This window comes from Protomyctophum bolini (genome assembly GCF_963924005.1).
Source record: "Protomyctophum bolini genome assembly, chromosome: 21".
Classification (NCBI taxonomy): domain Eukaryota; kingdom Metazoa; phylum Chordata; class Actinopteri; order Myctophiformes; family Myctophidae; genus Protomyctophum; species Protomyctophum bolini.
In genome coordinates, this window is record NC_137882.1 from 31,484,328 (window position 1) to 31,509,802 (window position 25,475).

General features: G+C 43.2%; 1 protein-coding gene across 1 annotated transcript; it reads right to left on the reverse strand.

Annotated features, from left to right (window-relative positions):
• Positions 1 to 1,331: 1,331 nt before the first annotated feature.
• Positions 1,332 to 25,262, reverse strand: LOC308336255 (receptor activity-modifying protein 3). Its single transcript, XM_080793565.1, has 3 exons — positions 24,869 to 25,262; positions 2,333 to 2,543; positions 1,332 to 1,693 (listed from the first exon to the last, which is right to left on the reverse strand). Exons 1-3 carry the CDS (start codon positions 24,936 to 24,938, stop codon positions 1,438 to 1,440), a joined length of 537 nt encoding a protein of 178 aa, XP_080649691.1. The 5' UTR covers positions 24,939 to 25,262; the 3' UTR covers positions 1,332 to 1,437.
• Between the last annotated feature and the right edge of the window lie 213 nt (positions 25,263 to 25,475).

A 25,475-nucleotide genomic window follows, 5' to 3' on the forward strand; every position in this document is an offset into this window, starting at 1 on the left:
CAAGGTTGTTAGGATCCCAACGACGTGTGTGGCCCGGCTCCAAGACGCTTGTCGGCTGTTGAGGCATAATGCAGTTAACCCATTCTGACCTGGCACCCATTTTGGTGTTAGCATCATGTTATGCTTTAGCTATTGAAAAATAGCAGATCTACAAGCTCATAGCGCGCCACCGAGTGGCGCGCTACGAGCTTGTAGGTCTGCTATTTTTGAAAAATGGAAGAGCGACTGACATTTTTAGAATCTGATCTCAGGTCAGAATGGGTTCATCAGACCAGTGTGTGTCCAGTGGAAACCTCGTATGAATCTGATCTCAGGTCAGAATGGGTTAAAAGCCCTCCATGTCTGCTCCGTACGTGATTCACAGCCTCATCAGGGGATCATCTAACGCAGCCTGTAATGTTCTTGTCCATCACAGTCTCCCCTCCCCCATGTCAGGGAAAAACAAACGAAAGGCGCTCCGCGGTTCCATTAGAAGCAGTGTAATTGTTTTAGTACAGACGTGCCCATGAACTCCAGCTCCTCAAGCTTTCCTGGTCTTTTTCCTGAAAGGTTTTATTCGCCGATTATAGCCTTTGCTAATTGTCCTGCTTTTCTACTGAAAAGAAGTGTCCAACAGAGGAATTCAGTGAATCTGAATAGAATTCACCCCTTTTGTGGTAAATGGTGCATTTATATAGCGCCTTTATCCAAGGCTGCTTTACATAGTGCATTACATTCACCCATGATTCACACACACATTCGTACACCGATTACGGCGGAATCCATGCACGGTACCAACCAGCACATCGGGAGCAATGTGGGGTTCAGTGTCTTGCCCAAGGACACTTCGACATGTTAGACGGGAGGAGCTGGGATTCGAACCGCCGACCCATGGGTCATTGCATGACCTGCTCTACCTCCTGAGCCACAGTCGCCCGTCAAGTCCCCTTTGTCAAGTCCCCCCCGTGGTTGTGCCCCCTCTTCGCACCCATTGGTTCCTGTTTCGTGGTTGGGACAAAAACTCCTCTCTCTCCATCCACTACCATTGAAATAACATGTTTTTCAGTTGCTTCACATTGACATATCTTGACATCTCTTCTTGGTGTCAGTAAAAAAGGAACGTCACAGGTGCAGCATGGTGACTGGGCATAATTATCATGTTTGTTTTTAGTTTTTTTTCCATTCCAAAAAAATATGTTTTAGCAAATTCAACCAGGCAGAAAGAGCCTGCTGGTTAAGTCAGTTAGGGACCAATCAGAAGGCCGACACAAAGGGTGAATTGACATTATGTCCTAATTGGCAAATGTCCCCCTTTCTCACTGACAATGTTCTGTTTGTTGCCAACGAACGGCAGCACATGTGAAGTTCGCAAACGGATGTAGCGGGGAGGGGGGGGGTTGGGGGTTGAAGATCGACGGACAGGACAGGACAGGTCGAGCCCCCTCTCTCATCTCTTCTTCAGCCCATGACGTCGCCCCTCTTGCTGCACCAGACCACCAGGGCGATCATGGCCAGCGTGAGGAAGACGGGCACGAGGATGAGCGTGGCGAGCATGTCGTCGGGCGGGTCCACCCACGCGGCGCGCTCCACCGTGCAGTTGGCGAAGAAGTGCTTGTGGACGAGGATGATGTTGCTCTCCACCAGCGGGTTGGGCCAGTAGCAGTTGATGTCCCTGGACTTGTCCTCCGTGCACTTGGTGAACAGGTGGTATTCACTGGAGAGTAATGGAGAGAGAGAGAGAGACAGAGATTCAGCACTCAAATGTTTCAATTCATCAGAGTAATAGAGAGAGAGAGAGACAGAGATTCAGCACTCAAATGTTATCAATTCCTCAAAACATTTAGAGACGTACAAACGGACACTTCTATATAGTCAAAGAACGGAACAGGATTTCATCATAAAGGAGGTAAAAAGGGAAAAGAAACTTATACAGTGAGGGGAAAAAGGTGGGGGGGGGGGTGGCGGTGGCAGTGTGCCTGTAATGTTTGCACGATTAGATGGATATCTCATAGATGGCTGGCAGAGACTGTAGGAGTAGGAGGGAGACAATGTGGTCTGAATTTCAACTGTGATTTTGCAGAGATACTGTGCCAACATTCTCTCTGGAGAAGAGACACGCACGCGCGCACACGCACACGCACACACACTCACTGTTAAGTATCTATACTTGTGAGCACACTTAAAAAGCCATTGGAAACGGTAGAAAACAGCCAAACAATGGCCGGGAAAAATTTCAGATCTATAGAGTTCTAGTGCTGCGACACATTGTCGCACTGCAACACGTTGTGAGCTTGTAGATCGGCTATGGAATGTGTGTCGTCATCAACAAAATATTAAATTAAGACTTCCTTACCTAATGAAATATGTGAGGTTGCACCAGTGCCTCGAGTCTATGTGAGCCATGTTCCTCTTGAAGCCTTCCCCGCAGACCTCCATCTCCCACAGCAGCTGAGACTCGTTGCACTTGAGCGCCGTTCTGGGGACCCCTGCAGGCCGGACCCCCGGCGGGCTACTGGCGGGGACCCCCGGCTCACCGCTGGGCTCCAGACCCAGCGAGTACGTGGCTATAAAGGAGACGGAGACAGAATGTGACTCAACGGAAAAATAGTATACGCGGGTGCGTTGGGAAATACGAAAACAATGGCGGAGGAAGTCAGTAAAAGCTTGTTTGGTACTCAATCTATTTACAATTTTACTATGCACTATCAGACTCCCAGACAGAGTGAACAAAATGGTCCCATGTGTGATATCTCATTCTCAACGGTGGATGTATAGAAGAATCAGTCCAGTAGTTCAAGGTCACTGTAGTTGTATTACTTCTTAGAGGGACCACATCCCGTTTGGTACTGCTTCCATGCCTTTCAACAGGCCTATAGTTCGCTTTTGAAAACCTCTTCATGTTCACTGAGCACTTAATTCCTGTAGTGTCCGTTTTTAGTTACATCCCACTTCAACCTCAGGATGTTCAGCCAATCCTCTCTCTAGCAAAGTGGGCCCTCCTTTTACCACCACCAGTGTCTACAATGTCTTCACCTGCCCCGCATAATTGACAGTCAACCTCTGCCTCCCCCCAATTACCTTGATGGGCTCTCCATTGTAACCCTTCAGCTTGAGTGTGGATGGTTTCATTTGGGGAAGTTTAATTCTCCTCCCACAGCTCCTCAAATAGTTTTTATTTTTTTATTTGACGGGGACAAATGGGCCAGAGTTAGCCAAAGCTAAATTTCATCTGTATAGTCCCTGGGCAGGCTCTTAAAAAATGAATGATGAAAGGAAAACGGAGTGTGTAGTGTGCCAGCACACAACACCATGCGTTGATGACATGTGTGCATATGTGCAAGCACCCAATTTCTCATTCATTGCACTGACTCTGCAGCCTGTATCAATCTCAAAAGTCAGTTTCGGTTTTATTCACTTCCACCTTGTGTATATACGGCTCTCCATCCTGGGTGGTTTTCATGCAGTATAGTATAGTATACACTTCCTCTGTATCTGAATCCTCTTCCACGTCATCTCTCTCCTGCACGCGCCCCCCTCTTGGCCTCTTCTACAAAAATAAGAGTTGCTGTCACGCGTGCCAAGCTGTCATTCTCTTATCGTACTTGTATTATTTCCCACCACGGAGTAACCTCGCGTATAGCAGACTATATCCAGCATGTATCCTCCACCTCGGAGGAAAGTCTGGTGCGGCCGGCAGGCCAATCGGAGGCAGGCAGGGCGTTGCCATGTCGGTGTCTGTAGGCCAATCGGAGGCAGGCGGGGCGTTACCATGTCTATGCTCGGACGTAGAAAAGATTCACGCCGTTTACATACATACTTTCTCCTAGTATAATCATAGTACCTGATGATCATGTTTTTGGGGGGGCACGGCATAACCTCTTTAAGTAGATTTTGATACTAATAGCCTACTTTTGTTTGGTTTTTACTAAAGTACATTTTGAATTTCCGGACTTTTACTTGTAATAGTACTACCGTATAAATACTTTGCAGTATTGATACTGTTACATAAGTAAAACATGTGTGGGTATACTTTTTCCACCACTTTTGTGGTGGAAAAAACACTGTTATCTGTTATGCTATTAAAAACAAAAAAACACTGTTATCGCACATCACGCTGAGATGACCCGAAGTGCTGCTAAAAAGACATATACAGGAAAGAGAGTGTGCCCCAAAGGGAAAATAAAAGCGACAGCGATATACAAAGAGAGAGAGCGCAGCTAGGCTGACCCTCTCTGTAGGGCTATTTAAAGATGGAAGCCCCTGTCCCTGAACCCAGCCAGACTGCAACTATAACTATATGGAAGGATGAAATAAACTCTACGCCATGTCAGCCAAACATCCGGTCCCTTGTAGTATGCATCTATTCCTGGCACCCGCCAGCAGGGTTAAAACCGTGAGGACATTTTGCCCAAATTAGGAACATAATGTGAAACATACTCGGGTCCACATTTCCCAGAAGTAGACGCATTTCAGTCGGAAGGACTTGGATTATATTATTCATCAACCCATTTAAGACTGAGGCCGATTAAAAAAAAAAAAAACGCCTTCTAAATCCTGACCTAAGTTTTCGAAAAACGTATTCAAAGGGTTCACCTGTGTGAACATTTATTGTATAGTTAGTTACTGTACTCTACAGTGCTCTGTTCTGTACTGTAGTGTACTGTGCGGGGGGGTCCCCGGAACATCCAGACCCCCAGGAACGCGCCCGGCGTGCGGGACCCACGTCCGAAACGGTCGAGAAATGACAGAGTTGACCATGTGGGGGTCCCCGGAACATCCATAGCCCCAGGAACGGCTTTGCTTCCCCCAGAAGCAAAGACTTAAGTTAAAAATGTTCGCTCTGAAAGAATATATATTCAAAGATTCGCGACACATTAACCCTAACCCATTTTTCAAAAAATAGTCCAGTATGATTGCATTAAACAACGTTAAGCAATGTTAAACTCACTCACTCACTTTGCCACTCGATTTGCCATTCACTTTATGCATGCGCAAACTCTCTATTATGGCAGTGAGTGGTAGCAAGCAGAATGAGAATGCAGTAACCAGGGAGGTTTAGATCGCTTCAGTCTGACCTGAAACGAGGATAAAACATATCCCCACCGGCCACTAATTCTTTTTATGTTTTTTAACTAGAGTGGGGATATCAAAGGCCCAAACATTAATGTCTCTGAGGGGGGATATCAAAGGCCCTCTGCGTAAATGAATGTTCTGCTTTAGCATACAACCCTGTGGCACAAAAGTAGTGAAAATTGCCGATCTACACAGGCAAAGCAAAAGCAAAGTTACTATATTTACCCATGGGCATTGTTAGTTTGAAGAGCTGCTATTTTCACTTTGCTGCTTACAGTGTTACAGTGAAAAATGTTCGTCGACTACCTTTTTTCACTGACAAAAACTACATGGAAACGAAAAGAAAAAAAAAGACTGAGACTAAATATGTTGACCATTTCGTCAACAGATGAAAACTAGACTAAAATGTTAGGAAGGGACTAGTGGACAAGAGATCCAGTATAAGTAAAAGACAAGTCATTTTACACTTGGTCGCAGTGCGACGCGTTGTGAGCGTGTAGATCTTCTATTTTCAGCAAGTATATACAATCAGCCATTATGACGGCATCAAGGCCCACCAAAACACATTTTAGTCGACTAAATCACCTGTAGATTTAGTCAACTAAAATAACTAAAAGTATGACATTTAGTCGACTAAAACTGGACTAACACTAATACATTCCAGGTGACTAAAATGTGACTAAAACTAAGTGAAAACTATTCAAGAGACTATGACTAAAACTAAACTACACTGTTCTCTCTGTGCTCCATTTATGTGATTATTTACTAATAGTAATTGTTCATTACTACTTACTACTTCATATTGACTGCTTATTCCGTGTCACATCAAACTGGGTGTCCTTGAAATTCAAAAGGTTGAGAATGCTTGCAGTATAACAAAATCACACCAAAATCACAACTATACTTGTATTGTGGTAGTTACTGTAATGTACTCTGTACAGTTTTATTGTTAGTTATACTTGTATTGTTATAGTTAACAGTATAGTGCTCACTGCTCAGTGTGAATGGGCCTGTAGGCTGCTTAGCAGTGCCACTGTAGGTCACCCAGTGGTATTACAGCTGTTCATACCCCAAACAGACAGACAGACAGACACATAGGGACACACAAAGCCAGTCATTAGTGTGCACCACTCAAAAAAGCAAGAGGGTTACTTGGCAAACAAAAGCAGGAAGAGAGAGTTTAGGCAGAGCAGGGGAGAGCTATGATGGAGAGAGACACACACACACACACACATACACACACACACACACACACACACACACACACACACACACACACACAGAAATGTCTCAGAGGCATGTCTTGAGGCATGTCTTGAAAGGCTTTGGCTAGGTGGGGGGTCACAACGGGGGCTTTCCAGAGACAAAAGGAGGTTTTCTGTACACGTTACAACTGGAGCGTAAACGCAACAGCCAGTCTTCAGCATGCAGGGAGGCAGCTAGCCATCTGTTGTTGGCTTTAGAGCTGTTCGTGTTGCCCAAAAACAGGAGGACCAATGAGTATGAGGAAAACAAAATTGTGTAAAAGTGTCCACTGTGAGCTGCTTTGAACGTGAATGAACGCGCACACACACACACACACACACACACAACACTGTATAATACAAATTAAGATTTTCTTAAATGTTTTAGTTACCCCTATTGGCCTGAATATAAGACTTTTGCTCGGTGGTGAGTACGTGTCTCTATTGGCTCAAGTTCGCTTGAGACGGCCCCCTCCCTCCGTCTGACCACTAAACATGGCAGCCGGATGACAAAGCAAATTTAATAATGATGTGACTACTTCCAACCCGTCCTTACAGTGTCAATTGATAATTTTGGAAACAATGTGTCCATAGCAGGCGGTGTTGATTTTGACAGCAAATTTTGATTTAGTTAAGTCATAGTCTTTTGAGTAAAATGTCATTTAGATTTAGTCATATTTTTGTCATCAGAAATGTCAGTGTTAGTTCTGTTTTAGTTTTCAGAATGCAACCTAGCATACAACTGGATCTCTTCTCCACAATGTCCCTCCCTAACATGTTAGTCTAGTTTTCATTTGTTGACAAATGTGTCAATATATTTAGTAGTTTAGTCATAGCTTAGTTTTGAATTTGTATTTAAACAGACATTTTTCGTCTTTGTTTTAGTGTAGGAAATCAACAGTGCTAGCAGGCAGTGATTCTCATGTTCATGTCAGGGACACCCCCCCATTTATACGGACCTCCATATGAGAAGATGTTTGTTTTTGGATTAGATTTTGAACAGAATTCTGGCAGCTGTCTAAACTGCACGCGGAGAGTGTGAAACCTAACCTCTAGGAATCCGAATAGTCATTCTTAAACATCCCATGTGTCATTGGTCTAACTTCTAGCTATAGTGAAATAATATTACAATTAACCAGTTGGAAGTTAATTGGTCTAGAATTTTCCAGAAAGTTACACAGAATTATAACGTTGCTATCATTCACTGTCTGCCTACAGTATATGTTCTCAATGTGATATCGGTACAACTTGTCATACTGATTGTATAGTTCTTTCAAAGATGTGACAAAATAGCGTAAATAGCCAGTGTCGTGTAATTTCATCACCTTGTTTACACTGACTAATTAAATCTACTAGAGACGAAAAAGGCTGAGCAAACTGCAGTCAAAAGCACCGAACGATCAGTTGAAGAAAACCAGGCAGAGAGGTGAAACCGGAGTGTAGAGTTGACCATTTATTGCAACAAAAGGCAAGCCATGAAAGACAGAACGCTTTGCCTTAGACCCTGAGCGTGGAGCCCAGGGCCCTATGTACTGACCGCTGCTGCGGCCAGCCAAGACTCCCTAACATTGTATTTACAGACATTATATACAGAGTCACATCAAACAGTTGGGTTCTAGGTGTGATAGAGATATCTAACATAGAAATAGCAGATGCATACAGAGTGATGTCTGCAAGTGGCAGCTCTCGTTGAGACAATAGTATGCTACATTTCCTATCACACCTAGCAGAGCCATGCAGGTACTTGACTATGCGTGATTGCTTTTCAAACTTGCAGACAGACCAGACTCCAACAATTGGTTCACAGACATGTACGATATAGTATGAATTATTGATTCCTGGATACATACGACACCAGTCTGCAAGCTCACAACGGCTTGTAAATCAGCTCACCTGTGGCTCCCGGCATGCATGGCAGGTTAAAACTAACCCGTGGCTCCCGGCATGAGTGGCAGGTTAAAACGTATTTTGCCGGGGATTCTTTCAGAACAAAGGCACTAGAGTGCCAAGCAGATTTTACTCTGAAATGCCCCGCCTTCCATTTCCCCCCCCAAAACCGTGAGGTATAATGTTCCATTACTATCTTGTTAATAAAGTCTGATCTCTCTTAGAAGCGTTTTATTTTTAATATTATTATAATTTGACACACTCAAGAGCTAAATTATTGTGTGGAGAACATCTTATTCAACGACAAGAGCAGAGCAGCTGCTAAGTGCTTTACAGGAATTAAAATCATCACGTAATGATGGGTTTTCTGTGTACTACTTTGTGGAATAAGACCTTGTCATTTTTAACAAGTGTTCAGAATTGCAGCAGCTTTTTTTAATTTTAGTTAGTTTTATTTTTTCCTTTCCTTTCCTTTCCTTTCCTTTCCTTTTCTTTTCCAAGAACTGTGATTAATGAGCACAACTTCTCACTCGACGGGAAGTACAAGACCGGGGTTATTATTTAAAAATCGGTTAACTAAAACCTACTAAATGACATGATCTACAGTATGATTGACAAAACAACCAGCCCCTGTTGTCAAACATTTTCAACAACCATCAAAAAAACTGCAATAACAAGCTCACCCTTGTGGTGTTATTTAATCCGTCACACCCTGCACATTGTCTGAAAGCTTTGGGATGTGAGATTTCCTACCAGCTCACAACACGTCGCGTCGCCAGTGTTGTTTTCGGGACTAAAAATAAGGCGAAAAATGTTCGTCGACTACCTTTTTAATTGAAACGGGGCATTCTGCATACAGTATTCCAGTACTTTAGCTCCTTTTGGTACTTTTAGTACATTTTGTATAATAAAATGGAATGAAATACACCTGTCCATCTGCTCGGTACAAGAGAACAAATGTTTCTGTCACTGCAGACCTCCTTCAGGCATCTATAGTGACCGACAAGCTGCCTGTTCTCTTGTACACAGACTCTTCTCCCTTCTGGCTCCAAAACTATGGAATGCACTTCCCATTGCAATCAGAACTGCAGACTCACTCCAAATCATTATCCTCCGCCGTAGTCTGAAAACAAAAGTTCAGACTCCATCTTATAGCCCTTGTAGCACTTGCTGTGGCACTTTCCCTAGCCTCGACGACCTTACAGGCGTATGCAAAGACTCAACTTATGTCATTTAAATTGCATTTTTATGTAGACATAGCACCCCGTAGTGCAGGGGTAGGCAACCTTAGGCACCAGTGCCAACATTGGCACAAAGGAGGGTGATCACTGGCACACTGGCAAGTGTGTGAGAGAGTATTTCTGGTTTTAAATAAACTATTAAAAAAAATGCAGTCAAAAAAATGAAGTCCCTCACATTTTTGTATAAATTACATCCTGCATTCTACATTCATTAAAACTGAACTCTGTTATTGCCTTGACTCTAATGATCATTATAACGTGAAAGAAAATATTAAAAAAAATAGGAGAAACTTCATATCTGTGGACAAGCAAAATATGTTGGAATTTTAAAATTAATTAATGTTGATATGGCACACTGACTATCTAGAAAATAAAAACATGGCACTTCATTTAAAAAAGGTCGCAGACCCCTGCCGTAGTGTACTGTATACGCATAGTTATAGAGATCCCACTAAGCCGCTAGTCTACAGTAGGTGTGCAAAAGCTTTTCTCTGCAAGTACATTAAATGCAGAATTAATATTGGACCTTGGCATGAGAAGGATTGAAAAAGCATAATAATAAAAAAAAAAAGCATAATAGTTACATTATTGCATCTTTAAGAGATAGACACCAGCTTGCTGGTGGGTGTGTTCTGTTGACAGCTCCTTATCGTCCTACCCCCAAGCTAAGTGCTTTACAGGAATTAAAATCACGTAATGATGGGTTTTCTGTGTACTACTTTGCGGAATAAGACCTTGCCATTTTTAACGACTGTTCAGAATTGCAGCAGCTTTTTTATTTATTTTACTTTAGTTTATACTTTCTTTTCTGATGAGCACAACTTCTCACTCGACCGGGGTTATTATTTATGAATCGGTTAACTAAAACCTACTAAATAACATCTACAGTGTGATTGACAAAACATTTTAGCTAAATGAAATACAAAAGAGGCTTTACAAAACCAGTGTTGTTTTCAGCGACTAAGACGAAGAATGTTCGACTACCTTTTTCCACTGACAAACTAAATGGAAACTTAAATGAAAACTAAGCTATGATGACTAAAACTAAGACTAAATATGCTGAACTAGACTTAAATGTTATTAAGGGACTAGTGGACATGCTGAAAAATAGCAGATCTACAAGCTCACAGTGCGACGCGTTGTGAGCTTGTAGATCTGCCATTTTCAGCAAGTGTAAAAACAGTCATTACGGCGGCATCAAGGCCCGCCAAAATACATTTTAGTCGACTAAATCAACTGTAGATTTAGTCGACTTAAATCTTATGGTATTTAGTCAACTAAAACAAGACTAACACTAGGTGACTAAAATGTGACTAAGACTAAATTAAAACTATTCAAGAAACTATGACTAAAATTAAAATCTAAATGTACTGCCACTGCGCATTGCGATGCATTGTGCGCTTGTAGATCTCGGGCTTGTTTTCATATAGACCTGGTTGCTCAGTTCTTTCACACTGATGACGGTACTACAGGATCTTAATTGAAGTGAGCAAATTGTTAGCAAGAAGAGGAGATGTAGTCCGCACACTGATTTGTACCTGACATCGAAGACATCGAAACGTATTGTCATCCTTTACATAAATACAAATTTCCTTGGGAGCTACAAATCAGTGTGCGGACTTTTCTCCTTTTCCTGTACGTATCTTTTTGTTCAGCACCTGAACGTTTTTTTTAGAGATGTGCGTATACTTTCTTTTTGATTATGTCTCAAATGGTGAGAAAAGCTGCAGATCGATGCCTTAAATGTATTCTTGTTTTCAGCCTGTTACTGGAAGTGGAATGACCTCTGTCCTCTCGCTGTTCCTTTTTCCCCTCAATCAGCCTGCTCAGACTGATTACGAGGGTCCGTAGGCGTAGCACTTGCCATAGCCTATATGCAAATTAAGGCTCAATTTATGTAATTTAGATTGTATGTAGACATGCCACTCCGCATAGTTTAATTATATAGATTTTCCATTGTTAGACGGATGTTAGGTTTTTAGCTTACGTATGATTCTTGATGACTCTTTTCATGTATTTGATGTATTACCAGTGTTCTTGCTTGCTTAACTGTAAATCGCTCTGGATTAAGAGCAAATGCTAAATGCCTAAATTGTAAATTTAGTCATTCCAACTCAACGCCTTGTGGACCCCTGTAGTGTGATTTGATTAGATTTGTATTTGGCACATTATTAAAACGATACAATAAAACATACATACAAACATGAGGGAAAAAGTGCCAGGTTGAGGCTAGAAGCCCAAAGGGTTTATACGAGGCCTCTACCTATATGTAAGATATAAATAATACCATTTACTGTAGAACCTGATTGTCAACAAGGAATAGAGAATGTGGGGGGTGAAGATGTGTAGCCTGTCTAGTGTTGTTTGTGTATTTGAGAATTAGTTTGAAAGTAATTACTTTCAAACAAATTCTCAAATATGACACACCCTCCCTTCTCTCTCTCTCTCTCTCTCTCTCTCTCTCTCTCTGCTCAATATGAATGATGTCATCGTAACGATGGGGTGGGGGAGGTGTGGTTGTCTGACGGGAGGCCCACTGTACGTCTCTGTGCAGACCCCATATCGCGTAGAAACGGGCCAGTGACCGACACTATACCGTAACGCAGGTTTTTCCGTTAAATTCATTAGCGAGAGAACATGAAACGACATCATTAATCAGGATTACTTTGATTTGGACAAAGACAATGGTCACCCTAGTGTTTCCACACAATCCACATGACTCCCAGCTATACCACTCTTCTCCCTTCTGGCTCCCAAACAATGGAAATAGCTCCCCATTGCAATTAATGGACCTATAGCTAAAGACCTCGGCCTCTCCCACTTATATTAGACACTCCCACTTGGACACTTTCCAGCCGGGCTCATTCATTCCAATGTAAATATCATGGATTTTAACACATTAAATACTGGTTCAATTTTTTTGAACCAAACCTTCAAAATCTCTTCCAAATCCGTCAACAAGGCCTTCCATATGCACATATCCATATGCACCGACGACACCATTTCATACTGTACCGCTGACTCCACTGTACTGGCCATTGAAAAGCTATACAACTCTCATTTAACTCATTACAAAGCTCTTTTAGCAACCTTAAACTAACACTTAAGCCCCATTCACATTGAAGAAGCAGAAGCTAGCTTCTGCTTCTTCAATGTGAATGGGGCTTAAATGACAATAAAACTAAATTCATGGTCTTCAAAAAACATAGACTATTCCAATCTTCATGTCACCACCACCAATGGCTCAAAGAAGAGTCTCAGAATATAAATATCTTGGTATATGGCTGGACGATAAATGTAATTTAAAATACCACATATACCGTAGATAATCTGGTTAAATTAACTGTCTGAAAATTGGCTTCCTATATATGCCCTATAGAAATAAAGCAAATTTCCCCATGATCTGTAGGAAAAGGATTATTGAAGCTATACATTTCTATCTGTACTGGAGTATGGAGACATAATCTATCGCCATGCAGCTGCCTCCCCACTCAAGCCGCTGGAATCATCAGTTTAACCACTCAGCTCTGAGGTTTATTACTGGTGACAGCTACGACACTCATCACTGTACCCTAGCCCATTCTGACCTGGCACCCATTTTGGTGTTAGCATCATGTTATGCTTTAGCTATTGAAAAATAGCAGATCTACAAGCTCATAGCGCGCCACCGAGTGGCGCGCTACGAGCTTGTAGGTCTGCTATTTTTTTTAATCGAAGAAAGACTGACATTTTTAGAATCTGATCTCAGGTCAGAATGGGTTAATCAGACCAGTGTGTGTCCAGTGGAAACCTCGTATGAATCTGATCTCAGGTCAGAATGGGCTAGTATGATCATGTGGGCTGGTCTTCTCTGACAGAAAGACGCAATAATCACTGGCACCTCTTCATAATATAAAGCCCCCGTCGGGAAATTATACCATCATATCTTTCATCCATGTTACATCAGAAACCTAGTAGTCGCATTGTAACTCGCTCCAGTAATTGGCTATATATGCCTTCTGGTCCCTTTTTCCAACTCTGAACTTGGAAAGGCTGCTTTCAGCATCGGTGCACCGGATTCTTGGAATCTCTTGCAACATGAACTTAAACTTAATACCCTGGCATCAATATTGGTCATTTTAGGAATTTACTCAATAACCGTCCATCACCTATATGTTGCTGTTTTAACTGATTGCTGAATATATAATTGTTATAACGGTTTGTTGTAACTAATTGTTGTTGTATTACTGTTTTTTTATTGTTTGTATGTAATCTCGGCATCATTGTAAATTAGGTTTTCCCTCAATGGTCTCTCTCCGAGAATTGGTTGAATGAATGAACTGGAATAATATGTGCGTGGCATTTCTTTTTTTTAAACGGTGTTTTATCATATAGGAAAACTATTGGTGGAGAGGTTTGTCTAACCCATGTTATGCTTAGCTGTGATTGGACCATAGCAGTTTGGGGAGGGGCTTTAGTTTAGTAATCTGAAGACTCGCCCAGTGCCGTCTCCAGGGAATAATCAGCCTTCAGTTTTTCAAAGAGGGCACTCTATTTTTCAAGGTCACCACCCATAGTAGGGTATATATCGACACATATCGACAGGAAGCACGCGCACATCTCCAGAAATTATACAGGTGCTGGTCAAAAAATACGTGCAATGAAAAAGGAATGGATGTCCGCACACTGAATTGTAGCTCCCAGGAAAATTCTTTATTTGTACAACGTTTCGACCTCTGTGGGTCTTCGTCAGGTATGAGTGTACAACATCAAGAGGCGAATTATATACAGCATATATGGGCAGGTCTACAAGGAACAAGCTCTGTTGCAATGATGAAAATCAAGCTAGACACGCCCACCACATCTAAAAGGATGAGGCTGCAATCAGCATGTATAGGCATGTCAAGCTATAAGGACTCTGTATTGTGGAGAACCAGTGGTCAAGGAGCAGGCGGAACAGGGGATTGCAGCAGTTTCAAACTGCTTTTTATTTGTTTAGCAGCAAAGTATACAGGATGCATGCAGGAGAAACCCCACGTAGGTTCAGCATAAATTATATTCCATATAAAATATCACAGTTTCACAGGCGTCGTCGCCAGCCTGGAGAAGGATGAGAACAGAAGATTAGATTTCAACTCGGGTTTGTACAGTCTCTGATAGCTCGCTCCTCACTGGAGGGCTGTGGTTTTAATAACGATAAGGTGTGACGGCGCTGCCTTGCTTCGTGACGTCATCGGTCTTTATCTTTAACTGTGGTGGGTCTTCTCCCCTATAGCGGGTTCCAGCTCCGAGAGAGCACTAGCCGTCAAGCCGATCCGGCGTATATAATGAGCGCCTGTTTGCCAGACAGGACTCAATGCGTTATCAAGAATTATAGGTTTCTTTCCGACCTTGTTCTGGGTAGATTCCTTGTCGCTGTCACTGTGGCGGGGTTGCCATCCTCCCACAGCGCGATACGCGGACTTGGAACTCCCGTCTCTATATTTTAGTCATACAGTCCGATTGTCTCTGTCCCTCGGACATTCCCTGGACCGTTCCTAAGAGCCTGTGATGAGAGGAGGGTGACAGTTAAGACATGCAGAGCTATTCACATGAATGTGTGTTCGGTGGAAGTGTGTGTGTCGTCTTACCCCCCGACGGTGTGTCGCGCGTGCCTCCGTGAGCGTATGTGTGTGAACCAGCCGCTGTCAGACGTAGACTGAGTCTTCCTTTTTATACGACGGGTGTGGCCGCTTGCTGATTTGGGTGCGGTCGATCCATCAGCTCAAGCTGGCGGAGGAGGAGATTCGGGACGTATACATTCCCTATCACGCGGCCGAGGGCGTTCCTATAACGGCCCGAGGCTTCTTCTGTCTGACAGCGTGTCTGGTTGCCCTGGCAACGCACTTACCATCGCGTGGGGTGTCGCTCTCGAGACCCCACAATATATATATATATATATATATATATATAAATATATTTGGCTCTAAGGCCAACTTTTTAGAACCCAAAAGTATAAAGGTGCAGACATAGTTAAAGGTAAGCTGCAAACCAAATAAAAACATTGCATGGTTAAAAAATACTGCCCACAGGATGAGACCAAAATAATTCCCGTCTCCAGGGAATAATCAGCCTTCAGCTTTTCAAAGAGGGCACTCAATTTTTCGACAGGATTGTGGGCATATTTTGAGGAGAGAGAGAGAGAGAGACACTCTGTGTGTGTGTGTGTGTGTGTGTGTGTGTGTGTGTGTGTGGGGGGGGGGGGTGTGGGGCGCGGGGGGCTATCAATCTATCTCTGAACGAATTAAATAATATTGTTTAGGATAAATGTAGGAAAAATGCCGTTTTCTTTCCCATTCCCTCGATCTGACCGCCTGATGTTGCACTTATATACTGAGCAACTCTGCACCATTGTGAGATGTCAGTTTGCAAGTTTCTCGTTTGTTGAACTCTCTCTCTGGCGTTTAAAAAAAGAACGCACACGGATAGTCGCTGACTGTAAACAAACCAGAAATGCCATCGAAGATATGGCAGCCGCTATACCACGTGACACATAATGTTAACGCCCCCTCCGAAAGATTTTGGTAGGCCCTATATACATGCTGATTGCAGCCTCCTCCTTTTAGATGTGGTGGGCGTGTCTAGCTTGATTTTCATCATTGCAACAGAGCTTGTTCCTTGTAGACCTGCCCATATGCTGTTGTATATAATACGCCTCTTGATGTTGTACACTCATACCTGACGAAGACCCACAGAGGTCGAAACGTTGTACCAATAAAGAATTTCCCTGGGAGCTAGAATTCAGTGTGCGGACATCCCTTCCTTTTTCACCACCCATAGTAGCAAGCAAATGTCCACATATACAATAAACAACAACACAAAAGCCTTCACCACCAGCCTATACTTGTAGCTACATGTATTAGGCTCCAATTATCCATCAAGAGAACAAATAACAAAAGATAGTAGACTACAGAACAAACCAACACTGGAAACACTATTGCATGCTCCAACAACAAAGCGATCAAATACAATTATGTTGAGCATCTCCACGGCGGGAGGAAGGGGAAGGAGAAAAAAAAGACTGCTATGCACTACCATTCACCAACAACAAATATAGTTGAGCATTCATTTATAGGCTTTAGTGTCTTTTTATGTTGCCATCTCCACGCCGGGAGGAAAAGGAGAAAAGGCTATATGCACCAACCAACAACAACAACAAATATAGTTGAGCATTAATGTATTAAGCCCCTATATAGTGTCAACCCTGACAGAGATTAACAATAACAGCAACAAATTATGCTAATGGATTTTTTGCTAGTGCATAATGATCAACTCAGTGCCTCCCCTCACACTCCGAAAGAACTGCAGAGAAATCCCACTCGCATAACGTGGGGGGGACTATTTCCAACGGCTATTGTGAACAGAAAACCTGAAATATTGATGATGGGGATGATTTTGGCTTTCAGGGCTATATACAGTAGGCCTGCAATGGTCTCTCTTGTTGTGGAAGTCTGTAGGAAAACTATCTAAACAAAGGCCAGGACAGGAAACCACTGCTTCATGTCGTTATAGAAGGCATTGCACCGTGGGAATCGTTCAAAACAAAAGCAACACAAATACATTGTTTAATGAAAATATCTGTTTTGTGCCGTGTCACAGCATATTTTATAACGCGTCTTCTCTTCCTTTTTCCGGTTGCCCATTGTGCTATTCAGAGGTATAGGGGTGAGGCCCACCCTTACAATAATAGTTGTAGAAATGTTCATTTGTTTACCAAAACGTCATATTTTTTTTTACAGTCTATGGTCATGACAAGGAGGCGACAGTTTTCTGCCCCACAAAGAGAGGGACTTTCGCCCTAGTTTTAGACGGCAGCAACGGAGGGCACAACTCGGACAAATGCCATTGAAACTGTGAGGCGACAGCGCTAGCTACCGACTGCGCCACGGCACTCCCGTATTACTTTGTATTGCACAGTGCGCTCAGTGCGCTATATCCGAACGCACCCATATACAACATGTAGCATAATTGCGAACGCAGTGAGCACTTACTATGAGACCTAGCAGATCATGTCTGTCTGTCTGTGTGTGTGTCTGTCTGTCTGTGTGTCTGTCCCGCTATCCAAATATGGAGTGTGTTGCATCAGCAATCACTCAGCTCCATATATGGGCACAAAAGGGGCCAGGTCCACTCAGCTCGATATATGGGCACAAAAGGGGCACCATATAAGGAGTCCCCAAAGCAGCTATACGTCCAAAACCCAAATATGTACGAGCTGCGTTCGCTTCCCGCGTTTGCACGTCTTACTCGTACATTCCAGTGACTCCACTATGCCACAGACAACATACTGTCATGGCAGCCATGGTGGCACAATTATGCACAGTTAAATATTGTTCATGGTATATTTGATGGATATGTCAACCCATAAATCTATGCACATTTAAGTTACTGACCATGCATAACTTATTATAATACTAATTATTCACAGATGCAGGCTTCAAGCTAATGCAAATAATTAGTCGGTATACAAGGGAAGCGAAAGTGGTTTGGGGTCAAGGCGAAGAACGTCTCCACTTCACATTACTTTAAAGTCTCATCACTGATTCACCTGCAGACGTAGACGTGCATAGACTTCCAGAGCAGCCATATAGGCTGAAGAGATCCCTGGGTCCACTCTGCTACCACTATTCAGGGCACCCAATTTCATTCTCGTGAATGACATACTTTCACATTTGGAAGAAGATTAAAGTTACAGTCACCCCTAAACTCATTCCATTTCTAAAGAGAAGACGTGCTACTCCAGAAATCCAGCGATAATTCATAGAAATGTCTCAAACTATAACCAAACCTGAAGGGAATAACAATTGGGTGCTATTTCATTGCATAATATGTTGTTCAGTGTGGATTTGATTTACCCATATGGCACAAACACTATTTTGAGCAAATGTATTTCAAGGTAATTATTGCATGAAAACAAAACCTGGCAAAACTCCCTAAGCAATGCTGAAAAATGTAATTAGAAGTTAGAACACACCCCCAAAGGTCATTATGTGTTTGTTTGCCATGCTCTTATAAAAGTATGTGTTGTTAAATCACCTTGAAAATGAATTAAATCCGCACTTCCAGTCGAGTAAGAGTCTTTATTAATAAAGATAGCACACGCCTGAAACTATATAAAACTGTCTGAGTAGAGCGTGCCTTTTCCCCTTGAAGATAATTGTTATATCACCCTTTAACCACCTTTTTAGATACATAAAAATGAGATATATGTGCTTACAGCCATAAAGAATATGAAATACTACCCCCCCCCCCCCCCCCCCCCCCCCCCCATCAGGCACTACCACCCCCCCTCAGGCAGTGCAACATAAAACATCAACCTTCCAAAAAGGATCATAAATAGATGTGTAGCCTATATGGCCCTCATTTATCAACTCTTGACGCAATTTTACTGCAATTTTCTGCATTTACCATTTCTGCAAAACCTTGAATTTGTGCCAGGACAAAAAGGCGTAGGCGTAGGCTTTGTCCTCAGCTGTTTTTCTGTCGTACACAAGCGGAGCAGCATTGTTTGACATGCTGTCACAGGCATCTAAACATGTGTTTTCACTCCTAAAATGTATAAAACTAATAATATATGTGGAAAAAATACATTTTGTAAAGGCATGTCATATGAACTTTGTATATGTGTGCAAGCAATTAAAATCGGGCAATTAAAAACAATGTTGCAAGTTAGATGCTTAAGCCATTTAAACAGTGTTTTGCATGAGTGCCCCCCCCCTACTAGAATAGTTAACTCCCATGACATGGATGGAGAGGCATTTGCAGTGCTGCAGCTATAGTCAAGTCTACCAACCAACGGGTAGGCTATAGTGCAATCTACAGCCATGTCTTTTACATATCTCGTCGTTTTAAGGATAAACCCGACGTGTCGCTCGAATGCCAAAATATGTGCCGTGCCGGCGTGCCAGCACAATTGCAGGGGACCGCATCGGAGATAGGTATAGGCTAACCCAGCCATGTGCATGCCAGCCCACCAGTGCCACATGAGGCTGGTTTAGGCTGCACATTCATATTGACAGTTGACAGCCCAGCCACTGCAGCGACTATAGCGAGGTAATCTAAATAGATTAGCACATCCCCGGCCGATAGGTGTGTGAACGGTTTGGGGGACCATTTAAAACAAAGGATGCATGCTGTGGTTTACTAACCAGAAATGTGCATGCACAAGGCTCGAAGTTAAACTGGGCCAGCTCTAAACTGACTGGGCCACGGCCCATGACCCATTGGGCCGAGTGTGTGTGTGTGTGTGGGTGAGGCGGGCAGCAAGCAAGGCGAGAGGAGAAACATACAGGGTAGGCCTACAGCTTTATTTAATTCATGCAGGTTTTCTTCTTTATTTATTTAAGATACAAAGTTGGGTTTGCAAGTTGTGTGTGTGTGTGTGTGTGTGGGGGGGGGGGTGAGGCGGGCAGCAACAGGTCCTCAGCCGTCGCCAACTGCCCCCCAACTTAATTGTAAATATAGTTGCTACTGCCAACGCCCACCCAGGGACTAGCAAATCTATTTCTGGCGCCAATATATTTACTGTGCATTGTCCCCGTCGATAAACAAAATAATAATCAACTTCTCCCTCCCTCGGCTGACTGGAGGCGCCCCCATGGGTACTGGGCCAAGTGTCTCGAATTTGCCCCGAGATTGAACCGGTGACCTCCCACTCGCACCCGCGGTTGGCCGGGTCCATCCATGGTCAGACCTCCCGGTCGATGTCCGAGGACCTGGACACCGGCCCCACAATCCATCCATGCCAAGTACATCCAGCGCTGTTCTGGATTCCCATACCCATTATAGGTCACTTTAGCGTTTTGACCACATTAAACCATGCATTATTTTATATACTTTATACCTAAAAATAGCTTGTCGATTTGCTATTTTTGAAAAATCGGGAAAATGTGTGCATACCGGTATATCTTTGATATATATTCTTTCCCAGTGAAAGTTTTAAACTCTATTTGCATCTGAGGGGTCCCTGGAACAAAATATTTTCAGATGGGTGTCCGCGGCCAAATAGAGTTTGCACACCACTGATACGTTTTTGTACAATCTGGTCTCGGGTCCACTTGTACCACTTGTGTTCACATAGACTGGAGATTTATTCCCATGCATGCCCAGCCGCGCAGAATACTAATTTACCTGACCCAGTTTGTGCATTCCAGAGGGTTCACTGATGATGACTGCCACACGAGATGTTGTCTGTAGTCAAAATTTAAGCTTATAATGCTGTATCCGTCCACCATCACTTGATCATATTTAACATATTAGTTAAAAAAAATTAAAGCCATCGTGCTTAACATATAACATCAATAATTAATTAATAATAAAATATAAACCAACCACAAAATGGTAAATCTTTTTAGTCAAGGAGGCAGTTCTCATAGAAAGATATAATTATAGGCCTATATACAGTATATTTTTTTGGGGGGGGGGATCAAAAACAAGCCACCACGAAGCACCCGATTAGATTTCTTCGCTTTCTTTGTTCTCTTCCTGCTTTGTTTTTGTTTGTTTATTTAACTCTGGGTTTGCTCACTTTGCTGACCCAGTCAATCGTAGCCTAACGTGGCCAACTAACGTGGTGGGCGGAGAACAATAGCCGTCGCTGTTGTTCAACTCGTGCCCTTGTGTCGACCCCAGTCGGACACACACACATACTGTATAGCTCTGGAGCACGCCAATGGTTTAATGGTTTAACTTCCGGGGCCGCTTCCCTATATACTTCCTCCACAGGTGTTACCGATGATACTAATTAAGGCTCTGTTCATAGGCGGCGGGTGCGTTTTACCTTTGGGTAGGCTATAGAATTGCGTTGGGGGGGGACTCTCGCGGCCGAGCGGAGCGAGGCCGCCGCCGCGGATTTATTTATTTCCCAGATGGTCTAAAAATGAGTTATTTAGCATACTTTTACCAATGAATTAGCCTATACACAGACAACGACTTTTGGACGTCTTTTTCTCAAGTCTCGAGTCAGTCAGTGTAGATTACCCGGCGACTCCCGGAGGGGCAGCAACACCGCCGGGCCGGCGGTGTTGCTGCCCCTCCGGGAGTCGCGGCTCATGGCTCTTAGACGGCACAGAGACAGCAGTCACTCCGCTGAACGTGTCAGTGTTGCTGCAGTGGTGTGAACTGTGAACCGTGCGGGCACTGAGTTCTGACAGCCGACTCACAGCTTCTTCTTCTGAATTAGGCTACTTTATCTTTGCCTTGAAAAAGACATTTTGCGTTTTGCTGTTTCCCAAAACAAACCAGCGCGCGCTACTCTTTGCTGCCTACAAAGCGACTGGAAGGACGAGGTTTACAGACATACCAATAGTAGGCTAGTCAATCATATGCTGATTAGGCCAGTTGCTGTATAGTGTATAGCCTATATCCGATCAGCGATCACCAGGGGGCAGCGACAACACACACACAAACACAATAGCCTTCTATAATGCTGCGCACATATATTATATATATTTAAAAAAATACCCAGCATAATTTTTGGGAAGGCTAAGCCTTCCCTAGCCTTATGCACCCGCCGCCTATGGCTCTGTTCCATTTAGTGTAGAGTTGTTATCTTTACCACCTTGTTTCAACGTGTTACGCGTTACTGTCTTGGGTGTGTTCACGGCACGCTGCCTGTCATCAGCACAACAAGCTGCAGCTGTAGACTATTTTGTCACGTTCCGTCGCGCTAATGAAACACTTGGGGATTATTGTGTCATGTCAGCAGTCGGCGCTATCGGAAGATTCTGATAGCCAGCAGGCTGCAGCCCTGCACGTCCTAACAGATTGATTGAAAGTGAAACATGCAAATTGATGTCAAACATACATACAGATTGAATGAATATTTATGTATATCAGATCGCATCACATAACATTGCATCGCCGCTGCCGACCCCCCCCTCACCCCCGCATCTGCATCCGCCAATTAACCCCCGCATTCGAATAACGTGTTCCTTCCACGCGCTATACGTCCAACCAGGGAAACTCCCCCCTGTCAGGTGTAAAGGAGCGACGACTTGGACACTCATGCATGAAGGAAGCATCTGTCTGAGCAGTCACAACACGTTCTTGCTGGTGTACCATAATTCAACCTGACCACCAATGAGCTCAATCTGTCACGGACGGTATAGCATGGCACTTATACATTCCACTTATGATAGTAAGACAATAAAGACATGTTCTTTCATTTCCTTTCAGCTTTTCCCTTCAGGGGTCGTCAAAGCGAATCATCTGCCTCCATCTTACACTGTCTTCTGCCTCCTCCTCTTCTCTCTCACACCAACTCACAACCCTTTTTCACTACATCTACAAATCTTCTCTTTGGTCTTCCTCTAGCCCTCCTGTGGGGCAGTTCCAACCTCAACATCCTACTACCGATATACTCACTATGAGAGAGGGAGAGAGAGAGAGAGAGAGAGAGAGAGAGAATCCCTCCTCTGTACATGTTCAAACCATTTCAGTCTAGCCTCTGGCTTCATCTCCAGAACATCTCACATGCAATGTCCCTCTGATGCAGGCCTACTCGTTCCTGAACCTGTATCCATCCTTGTTACTCACAGAGAGAACCTCAACATTTATTCTCTGCTACCTTCAGCATGTAAAGTAAATAAATACATAAATAAATCGAATCGGGAGTGAGTGAGAACCCAACAAAGATAATGTGTCGGCATCAATTTTAGAGTGTTTTAACTTCTAATTCCATTTTTGGTCTGCGGTCTTTTCTTTCTTTCTTCTCTTCAACCCCTCCGAGGGCCCTAAATCAAAAGTAAAAAAAATCAAAAGATGCAAAAACACAATCAAGACCGTCACTTTTTGTCCCGTGAATGAACCGTTATCGTCGACTAAAACTATGACGAAAGATGTTCGTCGACTATACTTTTTCACTGACAAAAACGAAATAAAAACCAAGCCATGATGACTAAAACTATGACTAAATATACTGACAATTCGGTCAACAAATAAAAACTATAGACAAAAAATGTACACTTGGTTGCATGCAGAAATGTGCTGCCAAAAACAACACTGGCTGGATATACAATGTGTGAGTCTCCTCCCACCGAGAAGACACTGTTGACGACCAGAGACATTAGCTGGGGTTCCTGTGAAATGGGTGACCAATGGATATGGTCTCGGTGGAAGCAACAGTGGTGCCTATTTGAAATAGTCTTGCAAGGGGCCCTGCAATCCGGGCCTGCCTATAGCCAGTGGTTCGTAAACGTATTAGCTCAAGACCAGTGACGGATTGTTTTTCCATGTGTTTTTGTCATCTTTTTGTATACACGGGTTTAATGTTTGTCAACGTTTGTTTAGTAAACGCATTGACAATGAGGGGGAAATTTACGTCAATGTTTGTGTTGTTTTTTATATCACCATCACATCACCATTAATCAACATGAGTTAGACTTTAATATATATAGCGCTCCTCATTTCACACGGGTGTGATTTTTTTTACTTACATTTAACAAAATCAATGACCAATGAAGGGCCCCAGGAGCCCTTTTCCGGGGTGTCAAACATAGTGCCACGAGGTCCAACTTCCCCGAAGGGCCCCTGAGAGCCAAGAGCCCCTGGGCCATGGCCCCACTGGCCCAATTACTATAATTTGTCCCTGCTCGAGACCGAGAAATGTAACGTTTAGTCCGGGACCCAAGTGAAAATAGCAGTTATATATAGGCCTACAATCTCACAATGCGTTGCTTTGCGCGTTGTGAGCTTGTAGATCGGCTATTTTCACAAGCCTACTTTTCTTTTCTTTAAAAAAAAAATGAAAATGTTTGCTTTTTTTTGGTAGGCTACTGTTCTTTTGAAAATGTTAATAATACTAATAATTAAATGGGCTATACTAAATGTAGGAAACAAAAAAGGGACCTATATAAAAGTGTGTCTGCGACCCACAAATGGGTCCCGACCGAATGTTTGAAACGATGGTCTATACTTATACCGTGGTTCGGTGGTCCGCGGGGACCACCAGGCCAGGTGTTATCCTTGAGGGGGTTCCCCACTCAGCAAAATTAGGAACAGTTTAGTTATCACCTTAAGCCTATAGGCTATAGTAGAAAATCAGCAATATGCTATTTATAATTATAATATGCAAGAAAATCTGCAAACACCCTGTCAGGCTGCCTGCATGCCTGGCACAGTGGCACGCATACAAACCCTTTCAGATGCGGATCTGTGGCCAAAAACATCAATCTAAATCTAATTAATATCTGGCGTTCCTCCTTGACATGAAAATGTTATAGTGAATGGCTGTCCTATATGAGAGACTCGTTCGGTTCGCAATCTTATGAGCACTGCAGGCGACACCGTTATACTGAACTGATGCGTATTGAATTCAGAGAGAGCATAATTTGTATAATGTTAGTAGTACATTTGGGGGAATTGTCCCTTTGCAGTCGTTGTAGGCCTACAGCAATAGAAAACATTATTAGGCTTTAATAGACTCACCCAGAATTCCAACAAGGAGAACTTTGAATCCTCCGGAGCATATATCCATCACGTTGGAAGAACCCCCCATACATACGCCGCTGCCTGCTCGAGTAGCCTATTAGTGGTGGTGGGACCTCCTTCAATGAGACCGCAGCAGCAGCGCTGTTCGCGGGTGTTTGTGGCGAACCATAATAATTATAAGAGTCTAAATGAAATCCCAAATATGTATGAACTCTCTCCCCTCCTCCCTATAGCTGGGGTTAATACGCACAATGGTGTAAAACAATAAAGTAGCCTAAAATATAAACGAAGATCCAATACTATTCTATTCCTGACCTGACTGTTCTTGGCTCTGCTACTCTCTTGTTTTGCGGACAGACTGAGAGATAATTAAAGTGGTGACGGTCTACTACTCGGCACCTTGTCTTCAATGTCCTGCATCCTCTGTCGGATGGGTGGGCGTGTGTATGTGCGTGTGCGTGTGCGTGTGCGTGTGCGTGTGTGTGTGTGTGTGTGTGTGTGTGTGTGTGCGTGTGTGTGTTGGGGTTGGGGGGGTGACGTAAGGACTAATTAAAGTCACTAGTGTTCTTGTGATGACGTGAAGCTATAAATCTTCTCTCATTAG

Bases quoted from the DNA above. Each gene is read 5' to 3' on its own strand.
- LOC308336255 (XM_080793565.1), bottom strand. From the start codon at position 24,938: ATGGGGGGTTCTTCCAACGTGATGGATATATGCTCCGGAGGATTCAAA. The intron at 2,544-24,868 runs GTGAGTCTATTA...TCTCCTTTATAG, and splicing joins TCTCCTTGTTGGAATTCTGG to CCACGTACTCGCTGGGTCTG. The intron at 1,694-2,332 runs GTAAGGAAGTCT...ATTACTCTCCAG, and splicing joins AACCTCACATATTTCATTAG to TGAATACCACCTGTTCACCA.